Below are 27,194 nucleotides of genomic sequence, written 5' to 3'. Positions count from 1 at the left end.
GTGGTCTGCCACTGCGATGACGATCAGCTGTACGTCCTGTCTCCCTGTAGCGCTGTCTTAGGCGTCTCACAGTACAGACATTGCAATTTATTGCCCTGGCCACATCTGCAGTCCTCATGCCTCCTTGCAGCATGCCTAAGGCACGTTCACGCAGATGAGCAGGGACCCTGGGCATCTTTCTTTTGGTGTTTTTTACCCCAAAAGAAAAACAGTCAGTAGAAAGGCCTCTTTAGTGTCCTAAGTTTTCATAACTGTGACCTTAATTGCCTACCGTCTGTGAGCTGTTAGTGTCTTAACAACCGTTCCACAGGTGCATGTTCATTAATTGTTTATGATTCATTGAACAAGCATGGGAAACAGTGCTTAAATCCTTTACAATGAAGATCTGTGAAGTTATTTGGATTTTTACGAATTATCATTGAAAGACAGGGTCCTAAAAAAGGGATGTTTCTTTTTTTGCTGAGTTTATTTGTTCAGCACTTTTGAAATGTACAGCAATAGAATTCAGAACATGGGTCGTTTTCCTATAGTGTTCTCCCTGTACACCAAGTCAGAACAGTAGGATAAATAAAAGGGGCATATAAGCAGACAATGAAAGCTCTTACAATATTCGATGATGACATTTCTTTAAAACAGGCTATAGGCTACATGTTCACCACCAAGTCAGAGCAGTAGGCTAAATTATGAGGGGAAATGGGACCAAATTCTTAGGGTGAGGCACATGGGCTACTAACAGCTTACTACACAACATACACTTAGTATTACTTTTTTAGCTACAGTATACATATCTCTCTAGAATATTACATCATTTATGCAGCAGCATACAAGACATGTTTGGACTCACCTTGTTGTGCTGTGCTCACTTGATCAGGAAGGTGGCGCAAATTTTGTCATGGGCAGATTTTGTCATCAAACTTTGTCATCAAAGTCTGGCATTCTCTGGATTTATGGTGCTTTCCAGACAAATGGGAAATCGAAAAACACAAGGTAAAATCATGACATCAGTGATCTTCAGGTTGGAGCGCTAGAAAGATGCCCGAGTTCCCGACTTGGAATTCCCGAGTTGGATGACCGTTCAAAGTGTATTTTCCCAGTCGGTGCATGTTTTCTTTCAGAGTTCCCAATTGTCTGGAACTCACTGAAGTCTGAGATTTCCCAGTTCCCAGTTTCCAGGTGTTCTGAACGCTGCAGAAGTCATGCTGTCTTGATAGCATGGCCAATGTTGAATGTTTATCCTTTTAAGCTTGGAAAAGAGACCCTTAAATTAAACCCAGACTTGGACCACACACTCCACTGAATAGCAGGCTAGTGATTTCTTTGCAATGCTTGCAGTTAGCCACTGATTCCTTCCAAATCAACTTGTTGTGTAATGTTTATGTCTAACGGCCGATGAGCATCGATACGTTTTATCTATAATTTCTCTTCATTATTTCTCTTCATATGACAAAGATTGAAAAGGATTTTCCAGTCGGTTGTCGCCTTGATTCATGATGATGACTGCTAGCTTGCAAGCTAAGATTTTGAAGGTGTGATGTTGGCATGATCAGTCCAATCAAAACTACCATAGATATAACGTGACTTGACATCATTTTATCTGTGGCCAATAACCTTGAGCCTTTTTGGATGGGCACTTCTAATGTAACTATATGACAGCACCCAAGGGGCTTGAATTTTTTTAGCTTTCCCCGTAGATTTTGTGGTGACGTAGTGTCCCCATGAGTGACAGAAAACTGAGCCAATCACGGCGCACCTAGAAAACATTACCAACCCCTACGTGCCATATTTTCCGCTGGCACCACCACAGAAAGCACTGAGCTAGGATAAACAGCTGCCTTACACAAGTAGGCAAAAAAGAGACCATGTTTGTATGCAGCTTTATTAACTCCAGTATTATTATAATATTTTTTTTTACATTGTTTGCATACGGATATGTGACACGTATTAATGCCAAAATAATATGCAAAACAGGCAAAAGTTTTTTTTTAGCTGAACAGGTGGGGCTCAAAACAGTTGGGACTCTGCCAAAGTTCTGTAGTAAAGCAGTAGCGCAGACCAACAGTTGAAATATTAAACTGATTCATTCTGTCAACATCCAAGTAATCCATCCACCAGGAGGACAGTAGGACTTATTTCCAGCATATATAGGCCTTTACTTCCACTTACAATGAACTCTGGAGGGGTAATATACATACTGATGAACAATTTGACAAAAGATCAATCTTATATAAATGGAATAATAGAACTCACTTTGCATGTGTGTAAATAAAGCATGTAGGTCCTCACGTGCCTTTACCTTAGCTATCCTAGTATGGTAAACAACATTCTGACAATTAGTTATGTAACTTGGTAGGAGAGAATTTTTTTTTTTTATATGTTACTTGATATACAATTCCTTCATCAATAACACTTTCTATGTACAACATATAGTATGGATGTTTCTATTTGAAATGAAACTACCAGACATTCCAATGTTAACATTTACACATAATTACATTTTTGTCATTGCAGGTGTCTCCTTACTAATGGTATTGAGTTTAAAGACCAAATAGTAAAGTTTGATTGTCTAAATATTTAAATTTACGATAAGATAAAGGCCCACTAATCATATGAGGAATGTTTTAGTGTCAGTCTGGTAATATAACACTCATCTGACTCCCTTTAGCGAGTTGTAGCCTACAGCAGGGGTGCAACTTTGGTTATAGAAGTGGGGGGGACATAATATATACACATATATATATATATTTTATACAGTCGGATAAACACTCCAAACAGTTTACCCGACCGCCCGCAGGCGTCCGCATGGTCCTAAAGCACACCGTTGCCTCGTTTTGTATCACATTCCAATGATAAAACTGGGGGGGACAAAAATACAATTTAAGAATGTGGGGGGGACATGTCCCCCGTTCCCAGTTAAAGTTGCGCCTCTGGCCTACAGTATGAGTGAGGAGGGTGGAGGGTCTGGGTGGATACACCCTCCATTTTATCTGACTCCCATGCACTGGGATTCTGGGTCAAGTATCTTTCTTGCAGTAATGTTGAATGTGAACAATCTCTACCTTCAGTTCTGTCAAACATTCTGATGTTACTATTACTAACGGAAGCTTTGACAGAACTAAAGTTAGAGCTTGTTCATCGTTCATCATAGTGCGAAATATCAAAATTCTTTCCCAGTGCATGTGTAATGACACTCCGGTTGCCTAAAGGATTTCATGCCATTGAACAGCAGAGCCCCAGTTCTCTATTCCGTGCTTTTGGCAGGCACACAATTATCAGTGCACCTGCAATTTTGACATAAATTATCGCCCTCGTAGGCTAGACAATGTTGAATGCGCGTCATATTAATTTCCTGATATTCGTTGCAACAGAGCTAATACAACTGATAAGGAAACTGTGTCCTTAAGGATGGGGGAGGGATGAAATCCAAGTGACGTGCGCCTCAGTACCATCGCCTCCGCACCAACCCTTTTAAAGCTGCGCGCGGCTGCAGGCTCAGTTAATTGTCATACAGTGCACCAAGAGAGAGCAGCTAAGGATAACCGCGATAGACCTATCATATTGTCAGTATTTTTCCGAAGCGAAGGAAGCCAAGGAGCAGGATGATCTAGCCTCGGAATCTAAAGACAAAACCACGAATGTAATTCCGTTACATTCGTCATCGAGCGCGCGCAAAGCCCGCTGAGTTTTTCGCCTCGACACCCGTCTCCTCTTTGAGAGATAAGTTCCCATGCGATTCTTCAGACTCACATTCAAGTGTTTCGTAGATTGTTTTTGAAGGTGCTCTCAAATTCGGTGTCTTTCTTTGGGGGCAAGTGTCCTTTATTTTTATACACCTCAAATGTAATAAACATTTAATTCTGATCTCCGTCTCATCGTTGCGCGTTTGACATTGCTATACGATAATAGAGATACAAATTATACCTATTCAAGTGATTTATCATACCCTTAAATTAAAAAGGGCAAAAAAATCAGATCCTATTCCAATAGGATTGCCAGAAGAAGAACAAAGGACCATCTTGGGGTCCAGGGAAATCGACCCGAACGAATAAAAGCTTAAGAACGCGGTATCTATTGTCCCGAATCGTCAACGATCTTTCCACTGGTTTCCTCCTCAGTATTAGTGGGAAATTGAGGGTGCATTGTTTACAAGAGCGTAATTGGCATGGAGAAACCTGCATTCGAAACTGACTGCTGTGCTGTGAACGTGGTCCTCGGGGAGGAGAAAAAGGGTCACCTCATTCCGAACGGAAACGGGCACCAAGTTGGCGTGAACGGAAGCCTCATTGGTGGAACTGACGGGGCAGGATGCGGATCCACACCTGGCACGATGTCGTCAGTGGAGAAGCCAGTGCCAGGGTATCCCGAACGAGAGCAATGGACCAGACAGATGGATTTTATCATGTCCTGCGTCGGCTTCGCTGTAGGGCTGGGAAACGTCTGGCGCTTCCCTTACCTATGCTACAAAAATGGTGGAGGTAAGTTAACCAGTAGCCTAAATAAATCAGTAAAAAAGCTAAACACAAAATACTATTTTGATGAAATCCCTAAAGTGGCTGATGGCTCTCCTGTCCCATAATACAAATTCCCTAAAACAATTGAAAATGTGGCTGAGCGAATAGCATGTTTCCTTGAGATGTCTATGAGAGGGATTGTATAGACGTCATAGCATCCAAAGCAATAATCATATGATCAGCTCCTGTGAGGGCAATGCAGGCATCTCATATAGCAGCAGCTCACATTCTTACCCACATAATTATTTTAGTCCATATCAGAAACGGTATTATAAAGAGACAATATCGCTTGCAGTGCCCACCTTTCATATATTTTAACGCCAGTTCGGTCTGTCTATCTATTCTACTGGCTGTTCATCGTGAAGATTACCGCACAGTGCACACCGTTCTCTACCCTTGATCAGAGCGTCAGGTCATACCTCACATATGGGCCTGCGTTTGACGCTGTGTGAAGGGGTTGGATGTGTCCTGTGTAGCATTTGTATACACATCATGTTGCTGGAGAATGTCAGAACAGAACTCACATTGCCACTGTATTATCATTATAATTTGTGTCAAATTGATTGCCGTATGTAAAAAAAWAWATATATAAATATATATAATAATAATAATAATTTAACAACAAGTATAATTAAACTGATTTATCAATTTACAGATGAGAATAGTCTAAATTTAMAGAGATTATACATTCAACATGCACAGTGCTTGGATAGATTGGCTGTGAAACAACATGGAAATTACATTTTTGTTCCCACGTCAAAAACAAAATGTAGTTTGTGTAATAAACACGACATTAAAACATGACTTACTGCTGTCAATAGAAACCTGTGTGTAGACTAGATCGTGAACACAGCTTGCACACCTTTCCATTGAAATGGACAAGAGGCAATACCATTACCAGGTTAACATCTCAGACCAGGTTCGCATCTATAAACTCAGTGGAACAAACCATTGGATCTTCTTGTAGTTTCATTAGATTGGAATTGCATTTATTGAGAAAACTTGGTGATACACTCTACGGGCAAGTCCTTCATAAACTTTTCCTAGATAGGCCTGTTTCGACACCCTTAGTGGGTCTGCCTACAGGCTGGGAGACACAGGTTTGAGACCAGGAAGGGCCTTTACACTGTCGCTGTTTGCAAATTTCACTACATTGGTGTCTGTGGGGATAGTGTAACAAACTTTGCCTGGGTAGGCCTGTTACGATCCACCCCCCAAAATAGATCATCCTTATTGGAGCAGTGGTTAGCAGGTCTGCTTATGGGCAGGGAGACCTGGGTTCGAGATGAGGGCGTTCGCTAAACATCGCTACAATAGTATAATGATGAGGTCTGTCTAAAATATGAGTGTGTGATCAAAGAGAGATGCAGTGTATTTGCCTCAGTGAAATAGCTGTCTCCATGTGCCCTCAATCATCTGGACAGCAGCTAAAATGTACTTAATGAATGAAGGATTTGTCTCACTGAATAAGTGATGCTGTCTCACTAAAAATGTGTATTTTGGGGGTTTTAAATAAGTGGCTATTTGAACAAAACTACATAACCATGCACTATCTTTTTTTAATAGAGTATATCTAGACAGTGATCGATATGGAGGGATTTTATGAAAAACAAAGTGGAATTCATCACTGTCTGTCAATGAAAGTATGGTGTTTCGGCTTCCAGATAGCTCAGGATCTCCAGAGTAACAATATATATTTAGTGTAAAAAATGAAACCAGAGAGGTGAACCTGAATAAATACTGACTATATGCTACACAAATATTTGGTTGGTGTATAGAGTTAAAAAATTGAGTAAAGAATGAAATTCCTCTGAATCCCCCAGGCTGAAAATTGTATTAGGCTCTGCTTGGTGTTATTATTAACTTTGGGATCCATGAGCAACATCATCTGGATAATGTTTCTATGTATCCATCCAACTATTTGGATAAAGGATATCTCTGAGGCGGTTCCGGTTGACCTTACCGGTGGTGGGCAAGGAAAGGGCATGGCGACCAGCTGGTGGGAACTGTAAGAGAAAACATAAATTCTGTAAAAAAAACAAAGAGCTTCAGTTGTGACCTGACAGTGAGAGAAAAGAGAGATGTTAAAGAGACAGGAGCGAGCGTTGCGTGATCCCTTAAATTTTCCTCTTAAAAAATACTTGTTTTACCCCCAACTAGGAGCTCCAAGGTAACATGAAGATGTTCTCCTAGTTCAGGTTGCCAGACTCAGTGTGTGTCTCTGGATTTGTGTAAATTTCCTTGGAGACCCCTGCAGGGTTCTGCCAAATCAAATCAAGCTGCCCAAGTTGAAAAGGTCTTGTTCACACAGACAGAACCAAGCTGCTGCAGAGTAGATCTAATGAGATGGCATCTCTGCCATCCCTCAACTACAACAATGCACTGTGAGGGTGTTTGTCAGTAGGCTACCTTTAATGCCCAGGTACATTGGATGAATTTCATTTTCTAATTTGATGGTATCCCTCATTCAAGTGATGCTTGGGTTTAAGTCTCTTTAAATCTCTTTCCTATTCCCATCAGTTGTAACATGACAGGTGGATTAGTTGCCATGGCAAATCATCTGCTGTCTTCGCAAGGACATTCTTGTCACAATCTTTATATTTGCATATTTTGACTTGTTATAATACACACATAAATGTATTTGCCAAGTGCAAGTATCTTCTTCCCCTGTCAGGAAGTATTGTTAAACATTCTATGATTGGTGTCTCTGTACATTGTAGTCTGTATTGATGGCAATTTTTATGAAGTCTTAGAATCTGACTTGTCTATACTATCAAAGCAATATAACGACATAGACAGTCTACTCAAAGTACAGTTGCCTATCAACATCATACATTTTACAATATTCACCATTCTTTGTACTCCTTTCAAATAGAGAGAAGGCATATCTATCAACTACCATATCGGTAACTATCCTATTGTCACATCCATAAACATATGTTCAGTATATGGGTTCATAGCACGCAGCACAGGTGATAACTCTTCTCTGAGAGTTTGTCTGGGAGCTGTGGGATTTTAGGGTTCTCCTGTGATGGGGTTGCCTTCTCTCTAGCCAGGGCAGTACTGTACTGCGTAGCCTGGCCTCCTCAGCAGCAGCAGCAGGTAGCACCCAGTCAGACAGCAGCCTTACAGCCTGTAGATTTACGAGCTCTGCAGTGAGCTCTCTGATTGTCCTTGGCAGTGTGTCTGCAGCCGTGCAGCGGACTACGTGTTCTCATCAGAGCAAAGGACCCGAGCATTAAAGTCATGTTACCCACCAATAAGGCCCTTTGGCATTACACTGCAGTGAATATTGTCAGAAGCGTATTTTTCATATTTCGGTCATCAGATAAGGTCATGCACGGTGTCAGGCAGACTGAGTATGTCTTTGTGTTGTTTTTAGGCCTTCTTTTGAATCAAAACCATAAAGGGATTGTCAGACAGAGTGGGCTTCCAGTTGGGTCTAAGTAAAATACTTAGTCATTTGCCCTCTTTTGTCAAAGAATACATAATGTTGAATTTATGTTTATGAATTTATCTTTTTACACAGCAATCTGTAAAGTTTATTTTCTGACAGCATCAGTTATCCAGCTATTTGTTTTTAGCAGAATAATGCTCTTTGGCACAGTGTCTAATCAGTGTACGTCACACTATCAACCATCATGTTGACTTGCCTTTTGCAAGTGAGTCCAGCATCTGAACGGGTGTGATGCGCAGACCGCAGGGTTACAGTACGCTGGCCCTTTGCCCCGAGTGACATCATCTCCTCACCCCACGTGGACGAGCGATTATGAAGAGTGTCTGTTAATCTTTTAATCTCCTTTCTCTGACTGGGAGCTTGTGTGGTGGGGTGTGGTTTGGTGTGGTGGGGTGTGGTTTGGTGTTGTTGGGTGTGGCATGGTACGGTCCGGTGCAGTGTTGTTTGGTATATGGCTCAGCCTCAGGCAGGGAATGGTAGGCTATAACCCATAGTTAGGTCAGCTCAGTGCTCTGGGGATATATGTAACGCTATACCACATGATGTCACCTCACGTTAGCAATGCGTTCGAGCAAATGTCTGTGTGCTCTCTGACCTGGCGTTTAGATAAGGCCATTACACCCTGCACAGCTTTTCTGAATGATGTTTATGCTGGTGTAGTGCAGCAGAGAGAATTCATGTTCAATATGGTTGCCTTCTAATAATCTCTCCGTTCTACGGTGTGCACTGTGTACTTGTTCCCTACAAATGTAAAAGCATTGGATTGGTGTAGGCATGGGCTAGAGAGGGAGTTTCTATATACCATTCATTACCTTTCAAATCCATGAGGGGAAGTGAACAAGTGCACACTTTGGGAGAAAAGGAGAGAATATTGGGACGCAATTTAGGTTTTGTGGTGATCTTTGCAGTGTGGCGTGTGTAGTCATTATAGTCATTATTATGATACACGGTATCTCTGCTTGAACGAAGCACATGAATGAAGGGGATGGGTCAACATAAATGCACCGTCATGTTTGAAATGTAAGCTAATCTTTTATATTCCCGAATTTAGGACACTGCAGTTATTTATTTTTTGGATGAACAAGCACGTCTGGCAACAACCTACTGTGCTTTAAAGAGGTGTGCCAATCTCTTGTGCCGTAATCTCATTGTAAACAACATATCCACTAACATGGAGATGACCAAAGGGTGATCTGTCCAAGCTTACTGGCTCTCTTGAGAGTTGAAAATCAGGCTTCATGAGCAACATGTAAAGTAGGGCACTCAGTTGTAGGGAAAGCTAAGCTTTACAAAATAAGAGATGAATGACAATTATTGTGTGATTTTGACAGCATAGCACATTGTCATTTACAAATCAATACAATTTGCAGTTTTTGTTATTGTTGCTTCAGGAGTAATTTCACAGGACCATACAAGAGATTTTGGAAGATACCATTTCCATGTGAATGTTAGGGGGGAGGGTGTATGTAGGGTTGCAAAATTCTGGGAACTTTCAATACATTTCCTGGTTTCCTGAAATTCCAGTTGGAGGACTACCGGACTCAGGAAGGAATAAGCAGGAAATCCAGCATCCTCCAACCAGTTCCTGGAATTTTGCAACCATAGGTGTAGGGGAGTATTTATATATTGTCATGTACACCAGAACAATAAGTCAAATCCAAGTCCACACGTGTCCCATTGGAGCTTTGTTAGTGTTTTGAAGCTTGTTATAGGCAGGGATCACCTGACAAAATGATGCACCTGCTGCTCTAATCTTGGTTAACCCAGAACAAAAATCTAGCGTAATTTGGTCAGATTTATGTAGTCTGTCCACAAGAGATTACACCTGGTCTAACCAACCTCAGCTGTACTGCTATATGCTGCATTAGCAGCTCCTGTTAGTTCACTCAAATAACCAGAAAAAGGGATTCAAAGGCCTGTCAATACTTAGCGTTCAGAGCTGCTCCCGACACTTACTTAATCAAGATTAGAAAGCTTAGCACATGCCATATGTACCTGACTTGGTTCTCTATTTCTGTGACTCAATGTTTCAGTTTAAATGTGAGCCTTCCTCAGGTTACTATGAATAACCTCCCCAAAAGTTAAGTATACCAAATATTGTGTTTTCTCTGAAAACACGTAGAAGTTTTGTAATTCATTAGCATTTTTTGTTACTTTAAAGATGGTCATTTATTGAAAAGAGAATTACAGTATCAGTAATTATCATACATAATCACTATATGGTGAGGTTATTGCATCTCCCAGCCAGGCAGGACCATGTTCACCATAATCACATAACTAGCATGTTCACCAGTGGTAACAGCATCTTGTGGACGAATAGCTCCTCTCTTTCTCTCCCTCTCTCACTGTCGTCCTCCCCTATCCTCTCCTCCCCCACTTCACTACACTCTCTCTATCTGCTAGCTAACGGTTTAATTAAGAGGCTGAGCAGAGTCTCAGTCAGGTTCCTGTCTCCTGACAGGCTGGAATGCCTCAGTGGCTCTGCTAGCTCTGACTGGAGTCACGACGCACTACGTAGCTCCTTCCCCTTCTGCGCCATAGGCAGCGTCTGTCTGACTCATCGGCATGCCGTCACTGAGTCGGTCCTGTGTCTGTCTCTGCGACTGTTGTGTGTTTTGTGTGTGTGTGTGTGTGTGGGTGGGTGTGTGTACACTCTCATACATAATCACTGCCGCTGCTTCTATAGCAAATGCTTTGTTTGCAAATGAACAGCCATTTACATCAGCCCTCACAAAGCCCACATGACTACACATTTTATAGATGCTTGAGAGAGCGAGAGAGAGAGAGCGATAGAGACAGAGGGAGACAGAGACAGAGACAGAGAGAGAGAGACAGAGAGAGAGAGACAGAGACAGAGAGAGACAGAGACAGAGAGAGACAGAGACAGAGAGAGACAGAGAGAGACAGGGAGAGACAGGGAGAGACAGAGAGAGAGAAAGAGAGAGACAGACAGAGAGAGAGAGAGACAGAGAGGGAGAGAGAGAGAGAGAAGCTATTCTTCCCTCTGATGCTGGAATCTTTCTTTCAGGTCAGTGGTGTATAGTGCGTGCAGTTCCCCAATCTTACTGAGTTTGTCAGGCGTCTTCAATACAGTAGTAATGGCAACAGTCTCCTCTTAAAGAAACCGCTTTAGCCTTGAATCACACCCTGTAGAAATTGGTGTTCACACGTTTTTCCTTTAATGGAGGTGCTATTATGTGTTATTTTCAGTCACACCCTAGATATGTGCTGAACTGTATGAAGGGATTGTGATTGTGTTCTCAGGCTGGTTTACATGCTGAGAGTCCCCATTGCTAATTCAGATTGGTTTGTCAACCCCATCCTCTTCACAAAGGAGAGCCTTTGCTTCTGCGCATCCATGTCTCTTTTCTGTCAGGGAGGAATTGGCTGTTTCCACTAGCCTGCAGAGCCTACGTTACACAACGGGTGGTGCTTTTTATAACGCAGCCCATGGCCCTCCCCGGCGCTCGATGTCAGCCTATCAGGAGACCTCTGGGCTGAAGATGACGTCATCTCAGCTTCATTCAGTGCAGCACATTGTTCAATGGATAATCTGTGTTATAGGCTGAAGCAGGAGCTGACTACCACTGCAAAGCCCCCTGTCCCTCCCCCCCTCCCCTCCCACCACCCCTCCCTCCCTCCCTCCCCTCCCACCACCCCTCCCTCCCTCCCTCTCCTCCCACCACCCCTCCCACCTCCTTCCTTGCTCCACCCCCCCAGTCCCCCAGCCAGTCTTAAGCCTACCGCCTGCTGTGTTCATTTGGAATCAGTCAGCCATGGCGTTATTACTGTTGATGGTTTGCCGTGCTCCTAGACCCTGTTTGATGCAAGCCAATGCAGCAAACAGCATCACAGTCACATTTTAACATACTGAAGTGTAGGCAGACGTAGGAGGGGTGAGGTGAGCATGCGTGTTTTCGCCGATAAAATGGACTCCCCTTCTGTGCCAATTAGTGGATGAGACTGAAATATGCACTCCCTGCTCACACCCAGTTATATAAGGCCATTATAATGTAACTAGATGGTAACTTTACATGAAGTAAAGTTGTGGGTCTTGCTTTACCTCTTTAAGAATAATTTTAAAGCTATTAAAATGTAATGAGAACACCAACTATAGCTGCATAGACTATAAGGTAGAAGGTTTTACGTTGCATCCTTGTTACCATTTGATGTCGCAGAGTGATGTTTTCTTTAGGGAACATAAGAGGGTGGTTTAATAATGGGTATCCTAATGCGTTGTGCAGCTCATACATCCCCCATAGTGACCTAAGGAGTGCATTACTCTACTGTTCCATTGAACACCTGTTTGTTTGTCTCCCACAGGAGTGTTTCTGATTCCCTACCTCATTATTGGGGTTGTTGGGGGAATTCCTATATTCTTCCTGGAGATTGCATTGGGACAGTTTATGAAGGCTGGCAGCATCAACGTGTGGAACATCGCACCTCTATTTAAAGGTACTGAACATTTTGCTCTCTCAGCAGTTTGTGTGGCTGCTCTGAAACATTTGTACAGCCATTTGTCAAGTCTTTTAACTGATGCTTTCGAATAGAAAAGCAGTTTGCAGACATTCACAGCTGTGTCCTATTTACTATGTATTCCTCTATCGCTGTATTCTAAGAATTGATACACCTTTGTTACATGAAAATCAAGGCTGCTCCAATGTTTCTTACAAAATTGACATTATCGTATAAGTAAACTCTGTTTGTCTCTTCAGTGCTGAACACTAAACTGTTGAATTGCTCCGTATTCCTCCAGGGCTGGGGTATGCCTCCATGGTCATAGTGTTCTTCTGTAACACCTACTACATCATGGTCCTAGCCTGGGCCTTCTACTATTTCATCAAGTCCTTCAACGCTACCCTGCCCTGGTCCACCTGTGACAACCCCTGGAACACGCCCAGCTGCATCGAGATCTTTCACCATGAAGACTGCCTGAATGGCACCATTGGCAACACTACCTATGGCAACATGACATGTGAGGAGCTGGCAGATGGGCGTTCTCCCATTATTGAATTCTGGGAGTAAGTTCTTTACTTCCTCTATCCCAATGGAAAAACACACTATTATATCAAAACTAGACGTGGAACTGACGTCTGTGCCGAAAGTTCTAAGAATACTACATTGTTATTTGTCAGTCACAGTTAATTATTTGAAATATTTTGCAAGTCGTCACTTAGAAAAGGGAAAATTGTTGCAACCCCTATTTACTAGCCTCTTCAACCTCTCTTTCGTATCGTCTGAGATCCCCAAAGATTGGAAAGCTGCCRCGGTCATCCCCCTCTTCAAAGGGGGAGACACTCTAGACCCAWACTGCTACAGACCTATATCTATTCTACCCTGCCTTTCTAAGGTCTTCGAAGGCCAAGTTAACAAACAGATTACCGAACATTTTGAATCTCACTGTACCTTCTCCGCTATGCAATCTGGTTTCCGAGCTGGTCATGGGTGCACCTCAGCCACACTCAAGGTCCTAAAYGATATCATAACCGCCATCGATAAGAGACAATACTGTGCAGCTGTATTCATCAACCTGGCCAAGGCTTTYGCCTCTGTCAATCACTACATTCTTATCGGCAGACTCAACAGCCTTGGTTTCTCAAATGACTGCCTCGCCTGGTTCAACAACTACTTCTCMRACAGAGTTCAGTGTGTCAAATCGGAGGTCCTGTTGTCCAGACCTCTGGCAGTCTCTATGGGGGTGCCACGGTTCAATACTCGGGCCGACTCTTTACTCTGTATATATCAATGATGTCGCTCTTGCTGCGGGTGATTCTCTGATACACCTCTACACAGACGACACCATTCTATATACTTCTGGCCCTTCTTTGGACACTGTGTTACCTTACCTCCAGACGAGCTTCAATGCCATACAACTCTCCTTCCGTGGCCTCCAACTGTTCTTAAATGCAAGTAAAACTAAATGCATGCTCTTCAACCGATTGCTGCCCATACCTTCCCGCCCGTCCAGCATCACTACTCTGGACGGTTCTGACTTAGAATATGTGGACAACTACAAATACCTAGGTGTCTGGTTAGACTGTAAACTCTCCTTCCAGACTCACATTAAGCATCTCCAATCCAAAATTAAATCTAGAATCGGCTTCCTATTTCGCAACAAAACATCCTTCACTCATGCTGCCAAACATACCCTCGTAAAACTGACTATCCTACCGATCCTTGACTTCGGTGATGTCATTTACAAAATAGCCTCCAACACTCTACTCAACAAATTGGATGCAGTCTATCACAGTGCCATCCATTTGGTCACCAAAGCCCCATATACTACCCACCACTGCGACCTGTATGCTCTCGTTGGCTGGCCCTCGCTTCATATTCGTCGCCAAACCCACTGGCTCCAGGTCATCTATAMGTCTTTGCTAGGTAAAGCCCCGCCTTATCTCAGCTCACTGGTCACCATAGCAGCACCCACCCGCAGCACGCGCTCCAGCAGGTATATTTCACTGGTCACCCCCAAAGCCAACTCCTCCTTTGGCCACCTTTCCTTCCAGTTCTCTGCTGCCAATGACTGCAACGAACTGCAAAAATCACTGAAACTGAAGACTCATATCTCCCTCACTAACTTTAAGCACCAGCTGTCAGAGCAGCTTACAGATCACTGCACCTGTACACAGCCCGTCTGTAAATAGCCYATCCAACTACTTCATCCCCATACTGTTATTTTTTTATTTATTATTTAGCTCCTTTGCACCGAAGTATCCCTACTTGCACACTCATCTTCTGCACATCTATCACTCCAGTGTTTAATTGCTATATTGTAATTATTTCGCCACTATGGCCTATTTATCGCCTTACCTCCCTTATCCTACCTCATTTGCACACACTGTATATAGACTTTTTCTATTGTATTATTGACTGTATGTTTGTTTATTCCATGTGTAACTCTGTGTAGTTTTTGTCGCACTGCTTTGCTTTATCTTGGCCAGGTCGCAGTTGTAAATGAGAAATTGTTCTCAACTAGCCTACCTGGTTAAATAAAGGTGTTCTCAACTAGCCTACCTGGTTAAATAAAGGTGAAATAAAAAAATAAAGATGAGTGGCCTTTGAATGCTCTGCTTTTAAAGAGCAGTGTGACAGACCTGGTTAGTGTTCTGATTTGGAATCTCATTTGTCCTCGGCCCAGTTCTTCATCCCTCTCTGTTCCTCTAGTCCTCATCATAGTTCTCTTTGATGGTCATCGAGGTCATCACGTTTAATGTTCTCATGCGATCCCTGTTGTCCATGACTACCAGAGTGTTTGTTCCCACTCTCCCTTGTGGCATGTGCAGGGACATAAGTGCCTTTGTCATGGCTGTAGGTAGCAAATGCCAAATGGTGTTACTGACTGACAAAGCTATTATTGGGGACAAAGGGCAGACTTTTGTTACAGGAGTAGAGCATCATGCCGTTCATTTTCTATCCTGTAACTTAGACAAAGCATGTCGTTTTCATATAGTTTTATTCTATGACACCCCCCCCCCGCCTACAGGAACAAGGTGCTGAACATCTCACAAGGGCTGGACTACCCAGGATCCATCAACTGGGAGCTGTTGCTGTGCCTGGCGGCTGTCTGGGTGATGGTGTACTTCTGTGTGTGGAAGGGGGTAAAGTCCACAGGCAAGGTAACTAATACACATTTCTACAGGCTCTGAAAAGCTCATCGTTATCTTATTAGTTATATGAGCACCACGATGGTGACTGCAGTGAACACGTGACTCACTCTGGTCCTTAGGTATCTCCTATAGCTAACTGTTATGTAACAGACTATCCTCCGGCCGTGGCAGACAGATTGCTTTACATCAGCTCAGGACACTGCACTGGTCTCTGATTGGATACCTGCATTAGAACAACTCAGTGGCTAATGCAGCTGCAGTGAAAGGATATTGCTGTGTGGTATCAAACATAGTCTGGAATGATATTAAAACAGCAAGAAAGGTTACTGAGAAAAGTAACAAATAGATGTGAAAGGGGGTTAAAATGTATAGACATACAGTTCTCCCAGAGAGAAAGAGGAGATAGATTTGTAKCTATAGCCAGATAGGTTTCTAATTTAGTTCTGGCTATGGTAATGGACTCTCAGTCATGAGTAAATGAGAAGGCATTGTGACTTTTTCCTAACCTTGTGTGATTCACATAGTGCCACCCTCTCCTACTGTGTGACAGCAAGGCGATGATGAGGCAGTGTTGCTATAGCAACATCAAGAGGACAGGGGGTGTGGCTATGACATATCACAAAGTGTCCCTGTCACATGGTGCGTTCTGATTGGTGGGCAGTTGGTAGGTTGACTGCAGTGCGACGTGACTGGGGCCCTGTGCGAATATTCCAACAGCCATGTTTTCTGCTTGTTGAGGTGGGATCACATCCAAGCCTCTTTAAATGATATCAGTGTTTATCTCCGGCGCGGCTCCATTTTATATGGATCTCTATCAGGATTTCTAGATCACTTCATATGTAGCAGCACTTTCTGTCCAGATAATGAGATCAACCTCTAGTGTTCATTAACATTTGATTGTTTTTATATGTTTATAGTAATGATATTAAAATGGATTCATCATTGCTCCACCTGTACTTACAGTTTATCTTTAAGAGATCATTAGGTTAGGTCAGAGGTGCTCACATTTTAGCAAGAGGGAATTTTGATAGATTTGTATTTTTATTCTTTAAGGGATAGGCTTAGTGATGTAATTAATTAATGACAATTAGCCATACATCCACAACATTTATAGATGCAATGTATAGAAGTTTTTTCTCGTTAATATTACACGTTTTCAGGTAAGGGCCTATTAAGGTTGCTAATCAAAGATAAGTGCTTGAGTAATGATTATACAAAATGGGTTTGTTATATGAATAAGGGCTTGGTCGAGAATGGGTGTCCTACATTAGCTGTGTATTTAGGTCAAGTAGACTGGGCTACGGAGAGTAGGTAGTCATGCCTGAAGGTGTGCCTGAGCCGCCAAGTCACAAAAACAATTGGCTTTGAAATCTAACAGCCTTGTAGAAAATCTCTTTATAATACAGTGGTTCATATGGCACTAGGTCAAAGTTCAGTGTTTGAAACGTTCACCTGATTAGATAAAGACTTCCACTTAGGTCTATCTTGTACGGGTGCTAGGTTGGCAGGAATGCAATAAATTATATTCCCATTGCTCATATGAAAAGTCCCCAGCATGTCACTGTGACTGCAATCCCCTTGTGTAAGACACCATTGACAAAGGTAGTTCTGCAGTCTGAAATGTGAATGATCAGCCAAACTTTAGTTATGTACAGTACAGCTCCTCACACTATGCATGTCAATGAAACTACAGCAGGCTGAAATTACATCCAATCATTTTAGGTCTCTGACTGCACCACTCTGCAAGTCTTCTCATAATGTGACATCTACAGGTGTAGGATCTTAATTAGATCACCCTGTTGTTGCAGGACATTTCCTGTACAACAGGAAATGCAAACGTGTAATGTATTCTAGTTTTTAAAAGGCATCTAAATTTAGTAATTTCCTCTTCAAAATGTTTGACTTGTATCTACATATCTGTAGGAGTTGTATAGGAGTTGTATCTTGACTACAACTCCTACAAAAATGATTCACATTTCCACGCAATAATACACAAATGTCCAGTTGCTGCAGGATTATTTCATTGCTGTGAGAAACTGGTCAAATTAAGATCCTACATCTGTAACCGAAATATCATATGGATTTAGAATAATGACACTGGTCTTCCTGTTTCGCTGCAGATTGTGTATTTTACTGCCACGTTCCCCTACGTCGTCCTAATCATCCTCCTGGTGAGAGGGGTGACTCTTCCTGGTGCCTACGATGGAATCATGTACTACATCAAGCCTGACTGGTCCAAGCTTGGCGAGGCGCAGGTCCGACCCATCATCCACCCATCTGTCCACAGTCCTAACTGATTGATTATTCAGATTAGTTAACTCTGGTGCTGTGATGCAGATTAAACTGATCCGTTTTCATTATCGTTCCTGTCTGGTAGGTGTGGATTGATGCTGGCACACAAATCTTCTTCTCTTATGCTATTGGGCTTGGAGCTCTCACTGCCCTAGGCAGCTACAACAGATTCAACAATGACTGCTACAAGTAAGTGATATGACAGCTGAATGGTCTCACCTTGGCCTCTTGTTGCGCTTACTGTCTCCTGTATGATTCTGACTTGTTTTTTGTGATTATTTCTCCCTTTGTTTTTGTTTTTATTTCTGTCCAGGGATGCCTTCATGCTAGCTCTAATCAACAGTGGCACCAGTTTCTTTGCTGGCTTTGTGGTGTTCGCCATTCTAGGCTTCATGGCAAACGAGCAGGGAGTGGACATCTCCCAAGTGGCTGAAACAGGTATGCAGAACACACTCACACTTACACTACAGAGGTTGTCTTATATTCTGGCATCTCAAAACCTACCATGGTACTAACAGGAGAGTATTACTGAAGGCTTTGGTCCTCGTTGTTAGGAATGCATGAAAGTGTTCATTGAAAGTGTTGATGTCATTGTTTTACCTTCACATTGGCAGCCCCTCTAGCACTGAGGAAGACAGCCGTACCTCTTCAATAATTTAGACCGATTCCGGTCCTCAAAGCTGAATCCTTATTTTATGCTTGTGCTGCACTTTTGGCAGTTCATTATTAATACGCTGAACTTTCAATATAGAAATGACGCACAAATGAATGTGTAAAATGTAAACTTGCTGTACAGTGTGTAAGGATAGTGGGTGTAGCAAGTCACTTGTTTAATCTACAGAAATGTGAAGATGAAATATTGTTGTTTAATGTGTCAGTAATGATTTAGAAATATACCAACTATCAAGAAATGATTGAAATGCATGTTTGAATTGAGTCTGTCAGTATTTGAGAAATTCAAAATGTAAAAATGTATTTACATGAACTGTATGTAACTTGTACCTCAACCAAATGTTTTCTTACTGGAGTCGCCTGTATTGATTCACAAGGAAATCAGTATTATAGAATTAAGTTCCTCTGATGGAGAGAGTGTGTGTGTGTGTGTGTGTGTGTGTGTGTGTGTGTGTGTGTGTGTGGGTGTGGGTGTCGGTATGTGTGTGTACGAGTGTGTGTGTTTGTGTACGAGTGTGTGTGTGTGTGTGTGTATGAATCTGAGAATGAACAGTATGTTTTCGTGTGTGTGTGTTTGTGTATTTGTGTATGTGAATTCTGTGTGATTCAAGAGAGAATATTCTGAGATCTCTTGGTATAGAGTATGAAAGACAGTGATGTGGATGATTTGTCCGTGTTTGTACGTGCTGGAATAGATGATCTGTATGACTGTTTGACAGTGAGGGGGACGCAGTGAGGAGAGATTGAGACATTGGCAGTGGCCATGTATTTGTCCATAACATCTAAATTGTTGTAAGAATTACATTTTTTTTGGTGTGTGAATTAACAAGAGATGTGTAATTACCAAACAACTGATAATTATTTGTATTAATAGACTTTCAAAGCACATGACATTCACAACTAATTCTATCCATTCAGTTATTTATAGGTTTACTGGAGAAGATAGCATCTGTGTGTGGCCCGCCTCTGACATATCGCATGCTTTCACATCAGTGCTCTTGCATGTAACTTCCAAAAAATAATGACGTTAGTTTGCCAAATTAGTTAATAGTTTGTCCCATTTTCATTCAGTGTCTTAGATCTCTCTCTCAATCATTATTTTAATTTAGTATTGACTTATTGAGAATAGTAGGGAAGTAGACATGTGTAGTCCATTACTATCTACACACGTTATTGGCTTCATGACAGTAGTTATAGATACATAGTCGGAAACGCACTGGATTGAATCATCCTGGACTTATCATCTATGAAATCCATCTCTACATATCACAAAATATTCTTTACTAATAGCATACTGAATTATATTTATAATATTTTACCCTGTAAGTTTAAATATTCACTATATTTATTCAGAAATACATTAGCACTATTATAATGTCGAACCCCATGTAGAAGAGTAGTCAGCTATGGCCATAGCCATGCTGTTAAGGAATGAACACAACAAATAAACCAGTCAATTTGAGTCACTCTTCATGTTCCCCAATTAGTGCAGTGCATACCTGTCTCCTCACCAACCAAACCATGCATGAGATTTTCAATTACTGGACCATCTCATCAAAGAGACGATCAAACTCAAGTACAGCAGGAAGTTTAGACCTATACATCTTAGGGCTGGATTTAACCCTTCGAGGAAGTATCACGGAAGATCTGCGTTGAAATGTAAAGGTCATTTCTGATTGAGTCTCCATGAACGCGGGGAACATTGCCTTTAAATTTCAATCAAGCTATACCGCGGATCTTAACGTGATACTTCCACCATACGGATTGAAACCAGGCCCTTAGTTTCAGCTCATCATACTAGGCTAAAGTTGACCAATTCCAATACATTGTTTTGGCAGTACTCATCTGTAAAGACACCACTGGACTGGGATTTAACTGGAAGTACAACAAGGGTGGTCTTAGAAGTATTATGTCTATAATTTATATGACATATATTTTATTTTATTAGATATCTTAAGCTGTATCTGTAAAATATCTATTAAAAACATTCAATGGGACAATGATGATGATAGCTACATTTTGAAATCTGCAATACTTTAAAAAATATTTTGTCCTAAGGACACCCTTGGTGAAATTCCTCTACCATCCCCCAGCATGATTCTGTCAACATAGTAGACAGACAGGGGACTTTGGACAGACAGTGTTACTGTGTTGCAGTAGCACAGTTGAGCAGGATTTTGTAGGAGGCAATTTACTAAGCACTGCTATTTACAGTGAAACCAATATTGAGTTAAAGTCCATCTGTTACTGCCTGCCCACACGCAGAAGGAGAGAGGTGGCGATGAAACTGATAGGCCTTGTTTAGCCCTAGTTACCCCTCTCATTTCAACTGTACAAATAGCTTTCTGTCACTCAATATTTACTATACTGGTACTACACATGAGTGCAGTTACTGTGTGTACGTGTGTACGTGTGTGTGTGTGTGTGTGTGTGTGTGTGTGTGTGTGTGTGTGTGTGTGTGTGTGTGTGTGTGTTTGAGCGATCGGTGGTGTTTGAGCGTTGTGTGTGTTTGAGCGTGTGTGTGTTTGAGCGTGTGTGTGTGTTTGAGCGTGTGTGTGTGTTTGAGCGTTTGTTTATGTGTGTGTTTGAGCGTTTGTTTATGTGTGTGCAGGACTGTCTGTGAGAGTGTCAATAGGAGTGTGATTTTGTGAGAAGGTACATTAATGGATCTAGGCCCTGATTTTGGTTCAGCGTTAGACTCCTGTTTTTTTGCAAGTTGGTACGAACGAAAGAGAAAAACTCCCCTTCCTCATGAATCTTCTTATCCTTTTAACAGGGTTTCGGTTTATTTTCCTCAGCCCCATTCTATATGACTTGTGATTGACATCAGTTCATTGATCTATATCTCTATATATCTATATTTTCGATTTTTTAAGTATTAATTTAAGGATTATTTAACCAGGAACTTTGCCTCTTGAGATGTGCACATCTCGCTTTCAAGAGGGGTCCTGGAGCTGACTACTGTTGAAGGTAAACATCTGTTATCTAATGACAGCATTTACACCTTAATCCAGCCTAGTCAAAATCAGAACCAATGACTGCATTTACCGATCGCAGCAGAGGACAGGGCTAGAGAAATCAAAGCAGTGACATGACAACATTTTCCAAGCGTAGGCCCAAATTCCCAAATCTAACTTTACTAAACCCAAACACAATAAAAACATTAACGGTAGAACTAACTTATTCGATAACTGTGTGTACACACAAGACACCTGACAAATTCTCTACCCCAGGCAGCAGCCCCATAGCCACAGCCCCATAATCTGCAAACATATCGAGAGCAATTTGCAAAACATATGTGTTTTCAAGTTATTTTCWTATTTTTTTGTGTATGAACCTTGCAGTGGTTGCTATACCAGGACTAGTTCTGGTGGTGAAAGTACAGTGTCATACATCTTCACCTGTTCCATCCCTCTCATCTTCAATGAAAACATGGACCTATTTATAATGACACAACTAAAATTCTAATTTATCTAATGAAATTTGTATAGTTGAAGCAGTTGTAACTATAAGCAAATATTGACCACCTCTCTCTTTGCTACTTCAGTGCAGTGTGTCTATAAACTACAATCTAAATTATGGTTACAACCAAGTACAGCAGAGTACAGCAAAAATCTCTTTATAATGCAAATATGTACCATGACCTTAAGTTTGTGAGTTCGCTATTATAGATGCGTTTTTATAGGTAGTGCAACTGTTTTACTTTTACTACCATAGTTAAGGCTACACAAGTTTAAATCTGCTATTTAAACTTGGTTGACTATACACTACCAAGTATTTACAGTAGTCAGCACATTCAGCCGTGTGACGCTCACCTGGCTTAAATTAATGTTACTATAGCTCCTACTTATTCATATGCATTAATAAAACGTTTGTTTGAGCATCATAAGGCATGAGCATCATTGATTCTTTTGAAAGTACCTCACTAACAATATACAACAAAAATCTAGAAAGCATGACGTTATACAATGCACATTGTTGTTAGACACTGAAATGATCATTATATCTAACTACTGCAATGACGCATTTAACAACTAAAGCCGCACTACTGTTGCGTTGACGGAATGCACAACAACACAACAATAGAATCAAACAGGAGACAAAAAGGCAGCCAACATTGTCACATCCAGCTTTTGCACAATAGCACCTCACTCAGGTGCCTCTCTTTCTCTCTTTCTATCTCTCTATCTCCTTCTCCCTCTTTGCAGTACTGTACGTATGTGTGTAGAGTGTGTCTGTGTTAAGGGCTTAGTCTGAGCTGTAGGGTTGAGTCTCTCATTCCTACTTCTCTTCTACAGGTCCTGGCTTGGCCTTTATTGCGTATCCTAAAGCTGTGACTCTGATGCCAATGCCCCCGGTCTGGGCTGCTCTCTTCTTCTTTATGCTGCTCGTACTGGGTCTTGACAGTCAGGTAGGAGCAACTTTACACTACTGCACACAACACCTAAATGGTTGCCATTTGTTACAAACTTAAAGTATCTGGCCCAGATTACTCTCAATCCACTGTGCAAAAACTGGTTGTATCAACAATGTTTCTACCTCTTTTCMCCCCCCCCCCCCCCCAACAAATCAATGTGATGGCATTGGAAAACTCGTTGGATTTGTAAAAAGTCATCAACGTGACATCAAAGAGCATTTCCTATTATTTTTCATCTAACTTTGTACCTAAATCCAATGACATGGTGTCATGTTTAGTTGAATTCACATCAGTTGACAACTCAACCAAATGTAAATCAAAACTAGACGTTGAACTGATGTCTGTGCCCAGTGGGAAGCTTACTGAGTACAATTATATTTGTGTTTTCTCCTCTTCTATCCGCAGTTTGTTGGAGTGGAAGGTTTTGTAACTGGGATTCTAGATCTCTTTCCTGGAAAGTATTACATGCGCTATAAGCGTGAAATCTCTGTGGCAATCTGCTGTTTAATGTGCTTTATTATAGATCTCTCCATGGTTACACAGGTAAGTCACCACCGTTTGATGGGTGCTGATTCCATATTGTGTAACATCCATATCAGATGGTAATCACAAATTATTAATAATTATTCATTATTTCTCATGTGTGCCAACAGGGAGGGATGTATGTCTTCCAGCTTTTTGATTATTATTCCGCCAGCGGTATGACCCTGTTATGGCAAGCATTCTGGGAATGCATAGTTGTCAGCTGGGTCTACGGTAAGAAACATTAACTTTTGTGACAATTGATGTATTACCGTCCTATAAAGAGTAGCTTCAAGTTTTATTAGTCGTATGTACAGGATACACATGGTATATACCGTATACCAGTATTTGTAGTTTTGCTTGTCGTCCATTCTTAGACAGCTCGAGTCTCTAACTGTGCCATTCTGTGTGTACAGGTGCTGACAGGTTCATGGATGACATTGCTCGTATGATTGGTTACCGGCCTTTTCCTTGGATGAAGTGGTGCTGGTCGTTTATTACTCCATGTGTTTGCATGGTAAGTGATGTACAATACTATACACATACAGTGGTGTAGTGGAGGGCGTACGCAAGTATACGCCGTATACCCACTTATTTTTCAGTGGGCATTGTATACACCTCAAGTCTTAATCCTCACGATGCGTATCAAAATGGTGTAGTGGAGATATACGCCGTATCAATTAATAAGGCTGATGGAACAGATCAGAATGTCTAGCTTAAAATGTTGATCAAGTATTATTTCTTCACATTTTAGGCGCAGCAATGTGCACACGRCAGTAGGCCTTCGGGCAAATGTTCCAAAAATAACATTTGCGGGAATATACAGTTCTAAAATGCACACAGCACATGCGCGAGATTTCATGGACAGAGATGGAAGTATCTGTTAGAAATTTAGAAAGAGGGGAGATCTAAAGATGCAACAACTATCGTAGGTTGCTATTTGATTAGGATAATGCCTTTGGCTGCTAGACAATGAAATACAGTTGAAAGAAAACCAATAGAACAGGAGAAAGCATATGAGGAAGTCTTTATTAAATAATACCTCCACATTTATATGGTGGGATTTTAGCTATATCCTACTTTGAAGCAAAGTAGGACAYGACTCATAATATGAAGTAAAACGTGCAGGTTCCAAATAATTAAGGAACATCTGCTAGATGGAAAGGCTTTCCCAAAAACCTTCTCTATTAAATGTTAACTACAAAGTAGTCTATGCCTACCTGTCAGAATGATATCATGATTATTTTCATCAATCCAGTTGCCATTTGTTTTGCAAAATGCATCTCATGTGTGTTACAAAAACACCACTAACCAAACAACAGTGCTAGGTGCATGCACACTAGAATTAAAGGGTAACTACACAAATAAATCTAAACTACTTAGATTTTTCCCAGACCTCCAAAGTGTTCTCCTGATGTGGTTAAAGCATTGTTATGGACTTAGAACATCCAATTTGGTTTTTCTACCAAACAAATGTGATTTAAAGCATTGTTATGGACTTAGAACATCCAATTTGGTTTTTCTACCAAACAAATGTGATTTAAAGCATTGTTATGGACTTAGAACATCCAATTTTGTTTTTCTACCAGAAAAATGTGATTGAGAGCGAAAACCTGACTTAGTTGACAGGCTCATTCATCAGTTTCAATAGTAGGCCTACTATTAGCCTACTTGCACAGTACAGCTTGGGTTGGCTTGACTGTGAAAGACCAATATGGGATTGATCATTTTAGGTCATTCAGAGTGTTCACTGTTTCTCATAGACTTTTTCACACAGGGCAGCTTTCCTTCGGGCCGTTTGGGAAATGTTTGTCAAATTAGAGAATACCCACTTCTCCAGACGCCAATACACCACTGTACACACACATCCAGTCATGACTACATAGCCTGTCATTGTACATTTGTGCCTAATTGACCTGCCTGGTAAAATAATCATGTTTTTTTTGTCCTTCCACAGGGTATCTTCCTATTTCACCTGTTCAACTACAAGCCTCTTACCTACAACAATACATATGTGTACCCATGGTGGGGTGAGGTGATTGGTTGGTGTATGGCTCTGATGTCCATGCTCTGTATTCCTGTCAGCGTGCTGTACAAGCTCTGCAGGGCCACTGGAACCTTCAAGGAGGTCAGTATCAATAGCATACTGTGCTCCTTACCAACACGGGTGGCAGCTAGCCTAGCAGTTAGAGCGTTGGGCCAGTAACCCAAAGGTCGCCGGTTTGAATAACCGAGCCGCCAAGGTGAAAAATCTATCGTGCCCTTGAGCAAGGCACTTAACACACATGCCCTCACAAAACCTGTGGAACACTCAACACAGTTGAATGGTCTTTTTGAAACGTTGGTCACATTAATATTTCTATTAGATGATACAAATAATGGTAAAGACTTAGCATCGAGTAAGTGAGGGTGGAAAGGAGTTTACTGTATAAGCCATGAGAAAAATAAAATGCATAACATACAAAAGTGTAAATAATTAAGGGAAAATCAGAACGTGGAAACCTCAGTTGACAGTTGACAGCATGTAGCCTACTCTTTTAAAATAGCTTTTTTTATTTCATTCTCACCCATCAGAATGAGTTATACAGCAGTTTGATTAGTATGGGTCTCCATGTCTTAAAGGAACATGTTTTCTCCTTCAGCGTTGGGAGAAGCTGACCAAACCACAATGGGGTCCCCATCACCTTGAATATATGGCGCCTGATACTGACATCAAGAGCCTGGCCTCCCTCTCTGCCAGCACTGAAGACAACAAGGTTATCATCTTTGAAAGTGGTATGTAGGCTATAGCCTACAGGAAAGCCTTTGACAACACTCTAAAGATCAGATGATTCTGGATCTTGGCCTAACCATGATAATTTATGTAATAATTGATGTATTCATTTGGGTTAATGACACAATCAAAAAAGGATTCACCTGGTAATTATGTGCAATTAATTAGAGGATGAAGATAATGTACACACACGGTTCTCTGAACCTATACAAAATCAATTCACAACCGTCTATTGGACGGTCGATAATCTTCACCTGGGATGTTGATAATCAATGTCCTGATTGGTCCATTCTATAAACTGGTGCCGTGTAGTCTTTGGGGGGGGGGGGGGTTGATCTGATACCCAAACTGTCCCCCCCTGTCTGTGACTCCATCAGGCCAGAGCCATAGTCTACCAATGTGTAGCCCACCACCTCACCCAGTATGGCAGAATTTTTACAGGCTATCTTTAAGACTGATATGGAATTCCTTGAAATTACACATTACTGCAAGACCAATCATGTGGTACGGAGGGTTTGTGTATCAAACGGTGTAGTTCTCCTTTATAAGAAATCTTGCATAAAAATCTATTTGGCTAATTTGATACATGAAAATCTATGTATTACACATTGAGAGTAAGCATTTTAGGGTAAGGTCTACTACAYCTGTTGTATTYGGCGTATGTGACAAATAAAGTTTGATTTGATTTGAGATATGAATATATAATCAAAAGCATTAGTTCAATTGATATTATATCATATACTGTATAATACACTACAGTTTGTCGATTTGGCTGAGTTGATATATAAAATACAGCATTTTTTCCAATTGACTTCAATATCTGGCTTCTTTAGGCCCCTGAAGTTATGTAGTTGCCAAACTGTCAAAATGACCATCTTTGATCATTTGAGCTTGTGTAATGTGTCTTTCATGGTGACAATAGTCCTCAGAACTTTAGACATAA

The 27,194-nt window shown here is 41.4% G+C and overlaps 1 protein-coding gene across 1 annotated transcript; it reads left to right on the top strand.

Annotated features, from left to right (window-relative positions):
- The first annotated feature begins 3,494 nt into the window (after positions 1–3,494).
- On the top strand, positions 3,495–26,577 carry slc6a8 (solute carrier family 6 member 8). Its single transcript, XM_024137146.2, has 13 exons — positions 3,495–4,472; positions 12,289–12,420; positions 12,722–12,986; positions 15,452–15,584; positions 17,696–17,830; positions 17,953–18,056; positions 18,181–18,305; positions 22,838–22,950; positions 23,362–23,499; positions 23,610–23,712; positions 23,895–23,995; positions 25,436–25,606; positions 26,121–26,577. The coding sequence occupies exons 1-13, from the start codon at positions 4,160–4,162 to the stop codon at positions 26,259–26,261; spliced, it is 1,974 nt and encodes a 657-aa protein (XP_023992914.1). The 5' UTR covers positions 3,495–4,159; the 3' UTR covers positions 26,262–26,577.
- Positions 26,578–27,194: the final 617 nt, after the last annotated feature.

Source organism: Salvelinus sp. IW2-2015, unplaced genomic scaffold (assembly GCF_002910315.2).
Source record: "Salvelinus sp. IW2-2015 unplaced genomic scaffold, ASM291031v2 Un_scaffold1113, whole genome shotgun sequence".
NCBI lineage: Eukaryota > Metazoa > Chordata > Actinopteri > Salmoniformes > Salmonidae > Salvelinus > Salvelinus sp. IW2-2015.
The sequence above is the reverse complement of the archived record's forward strand: the minus strand, read 5'-3'. Positions and strand labels throughout refer to the sequence as shown.

Excerpts from the sequence above, each read along its gene's own strand:
- slc6a8 (XM_024137146.2), top strand. The coding sequence starts at position 4,160 with ATGGAGAAACCTGCATTCGAAACTGACTGCTGTGCTGTGAACGTGGTC. Across the intron at positions 17,831-17,952 it reads CCAAGCTTGGCGAGGCGCAG|GTGTGGATTGATGCTGGCAC; the intron begins GTCCGACCCATC and ends CCTGTCTGGTAG. Across the intron at positions 25,607-26,120 it reads CCACTGGAACCTTCAAGGAG|CGTTGGGAGAAGCTGACCAA; the intron begins GTCAGTATCAAT and ends TTTCTCCTTCAG.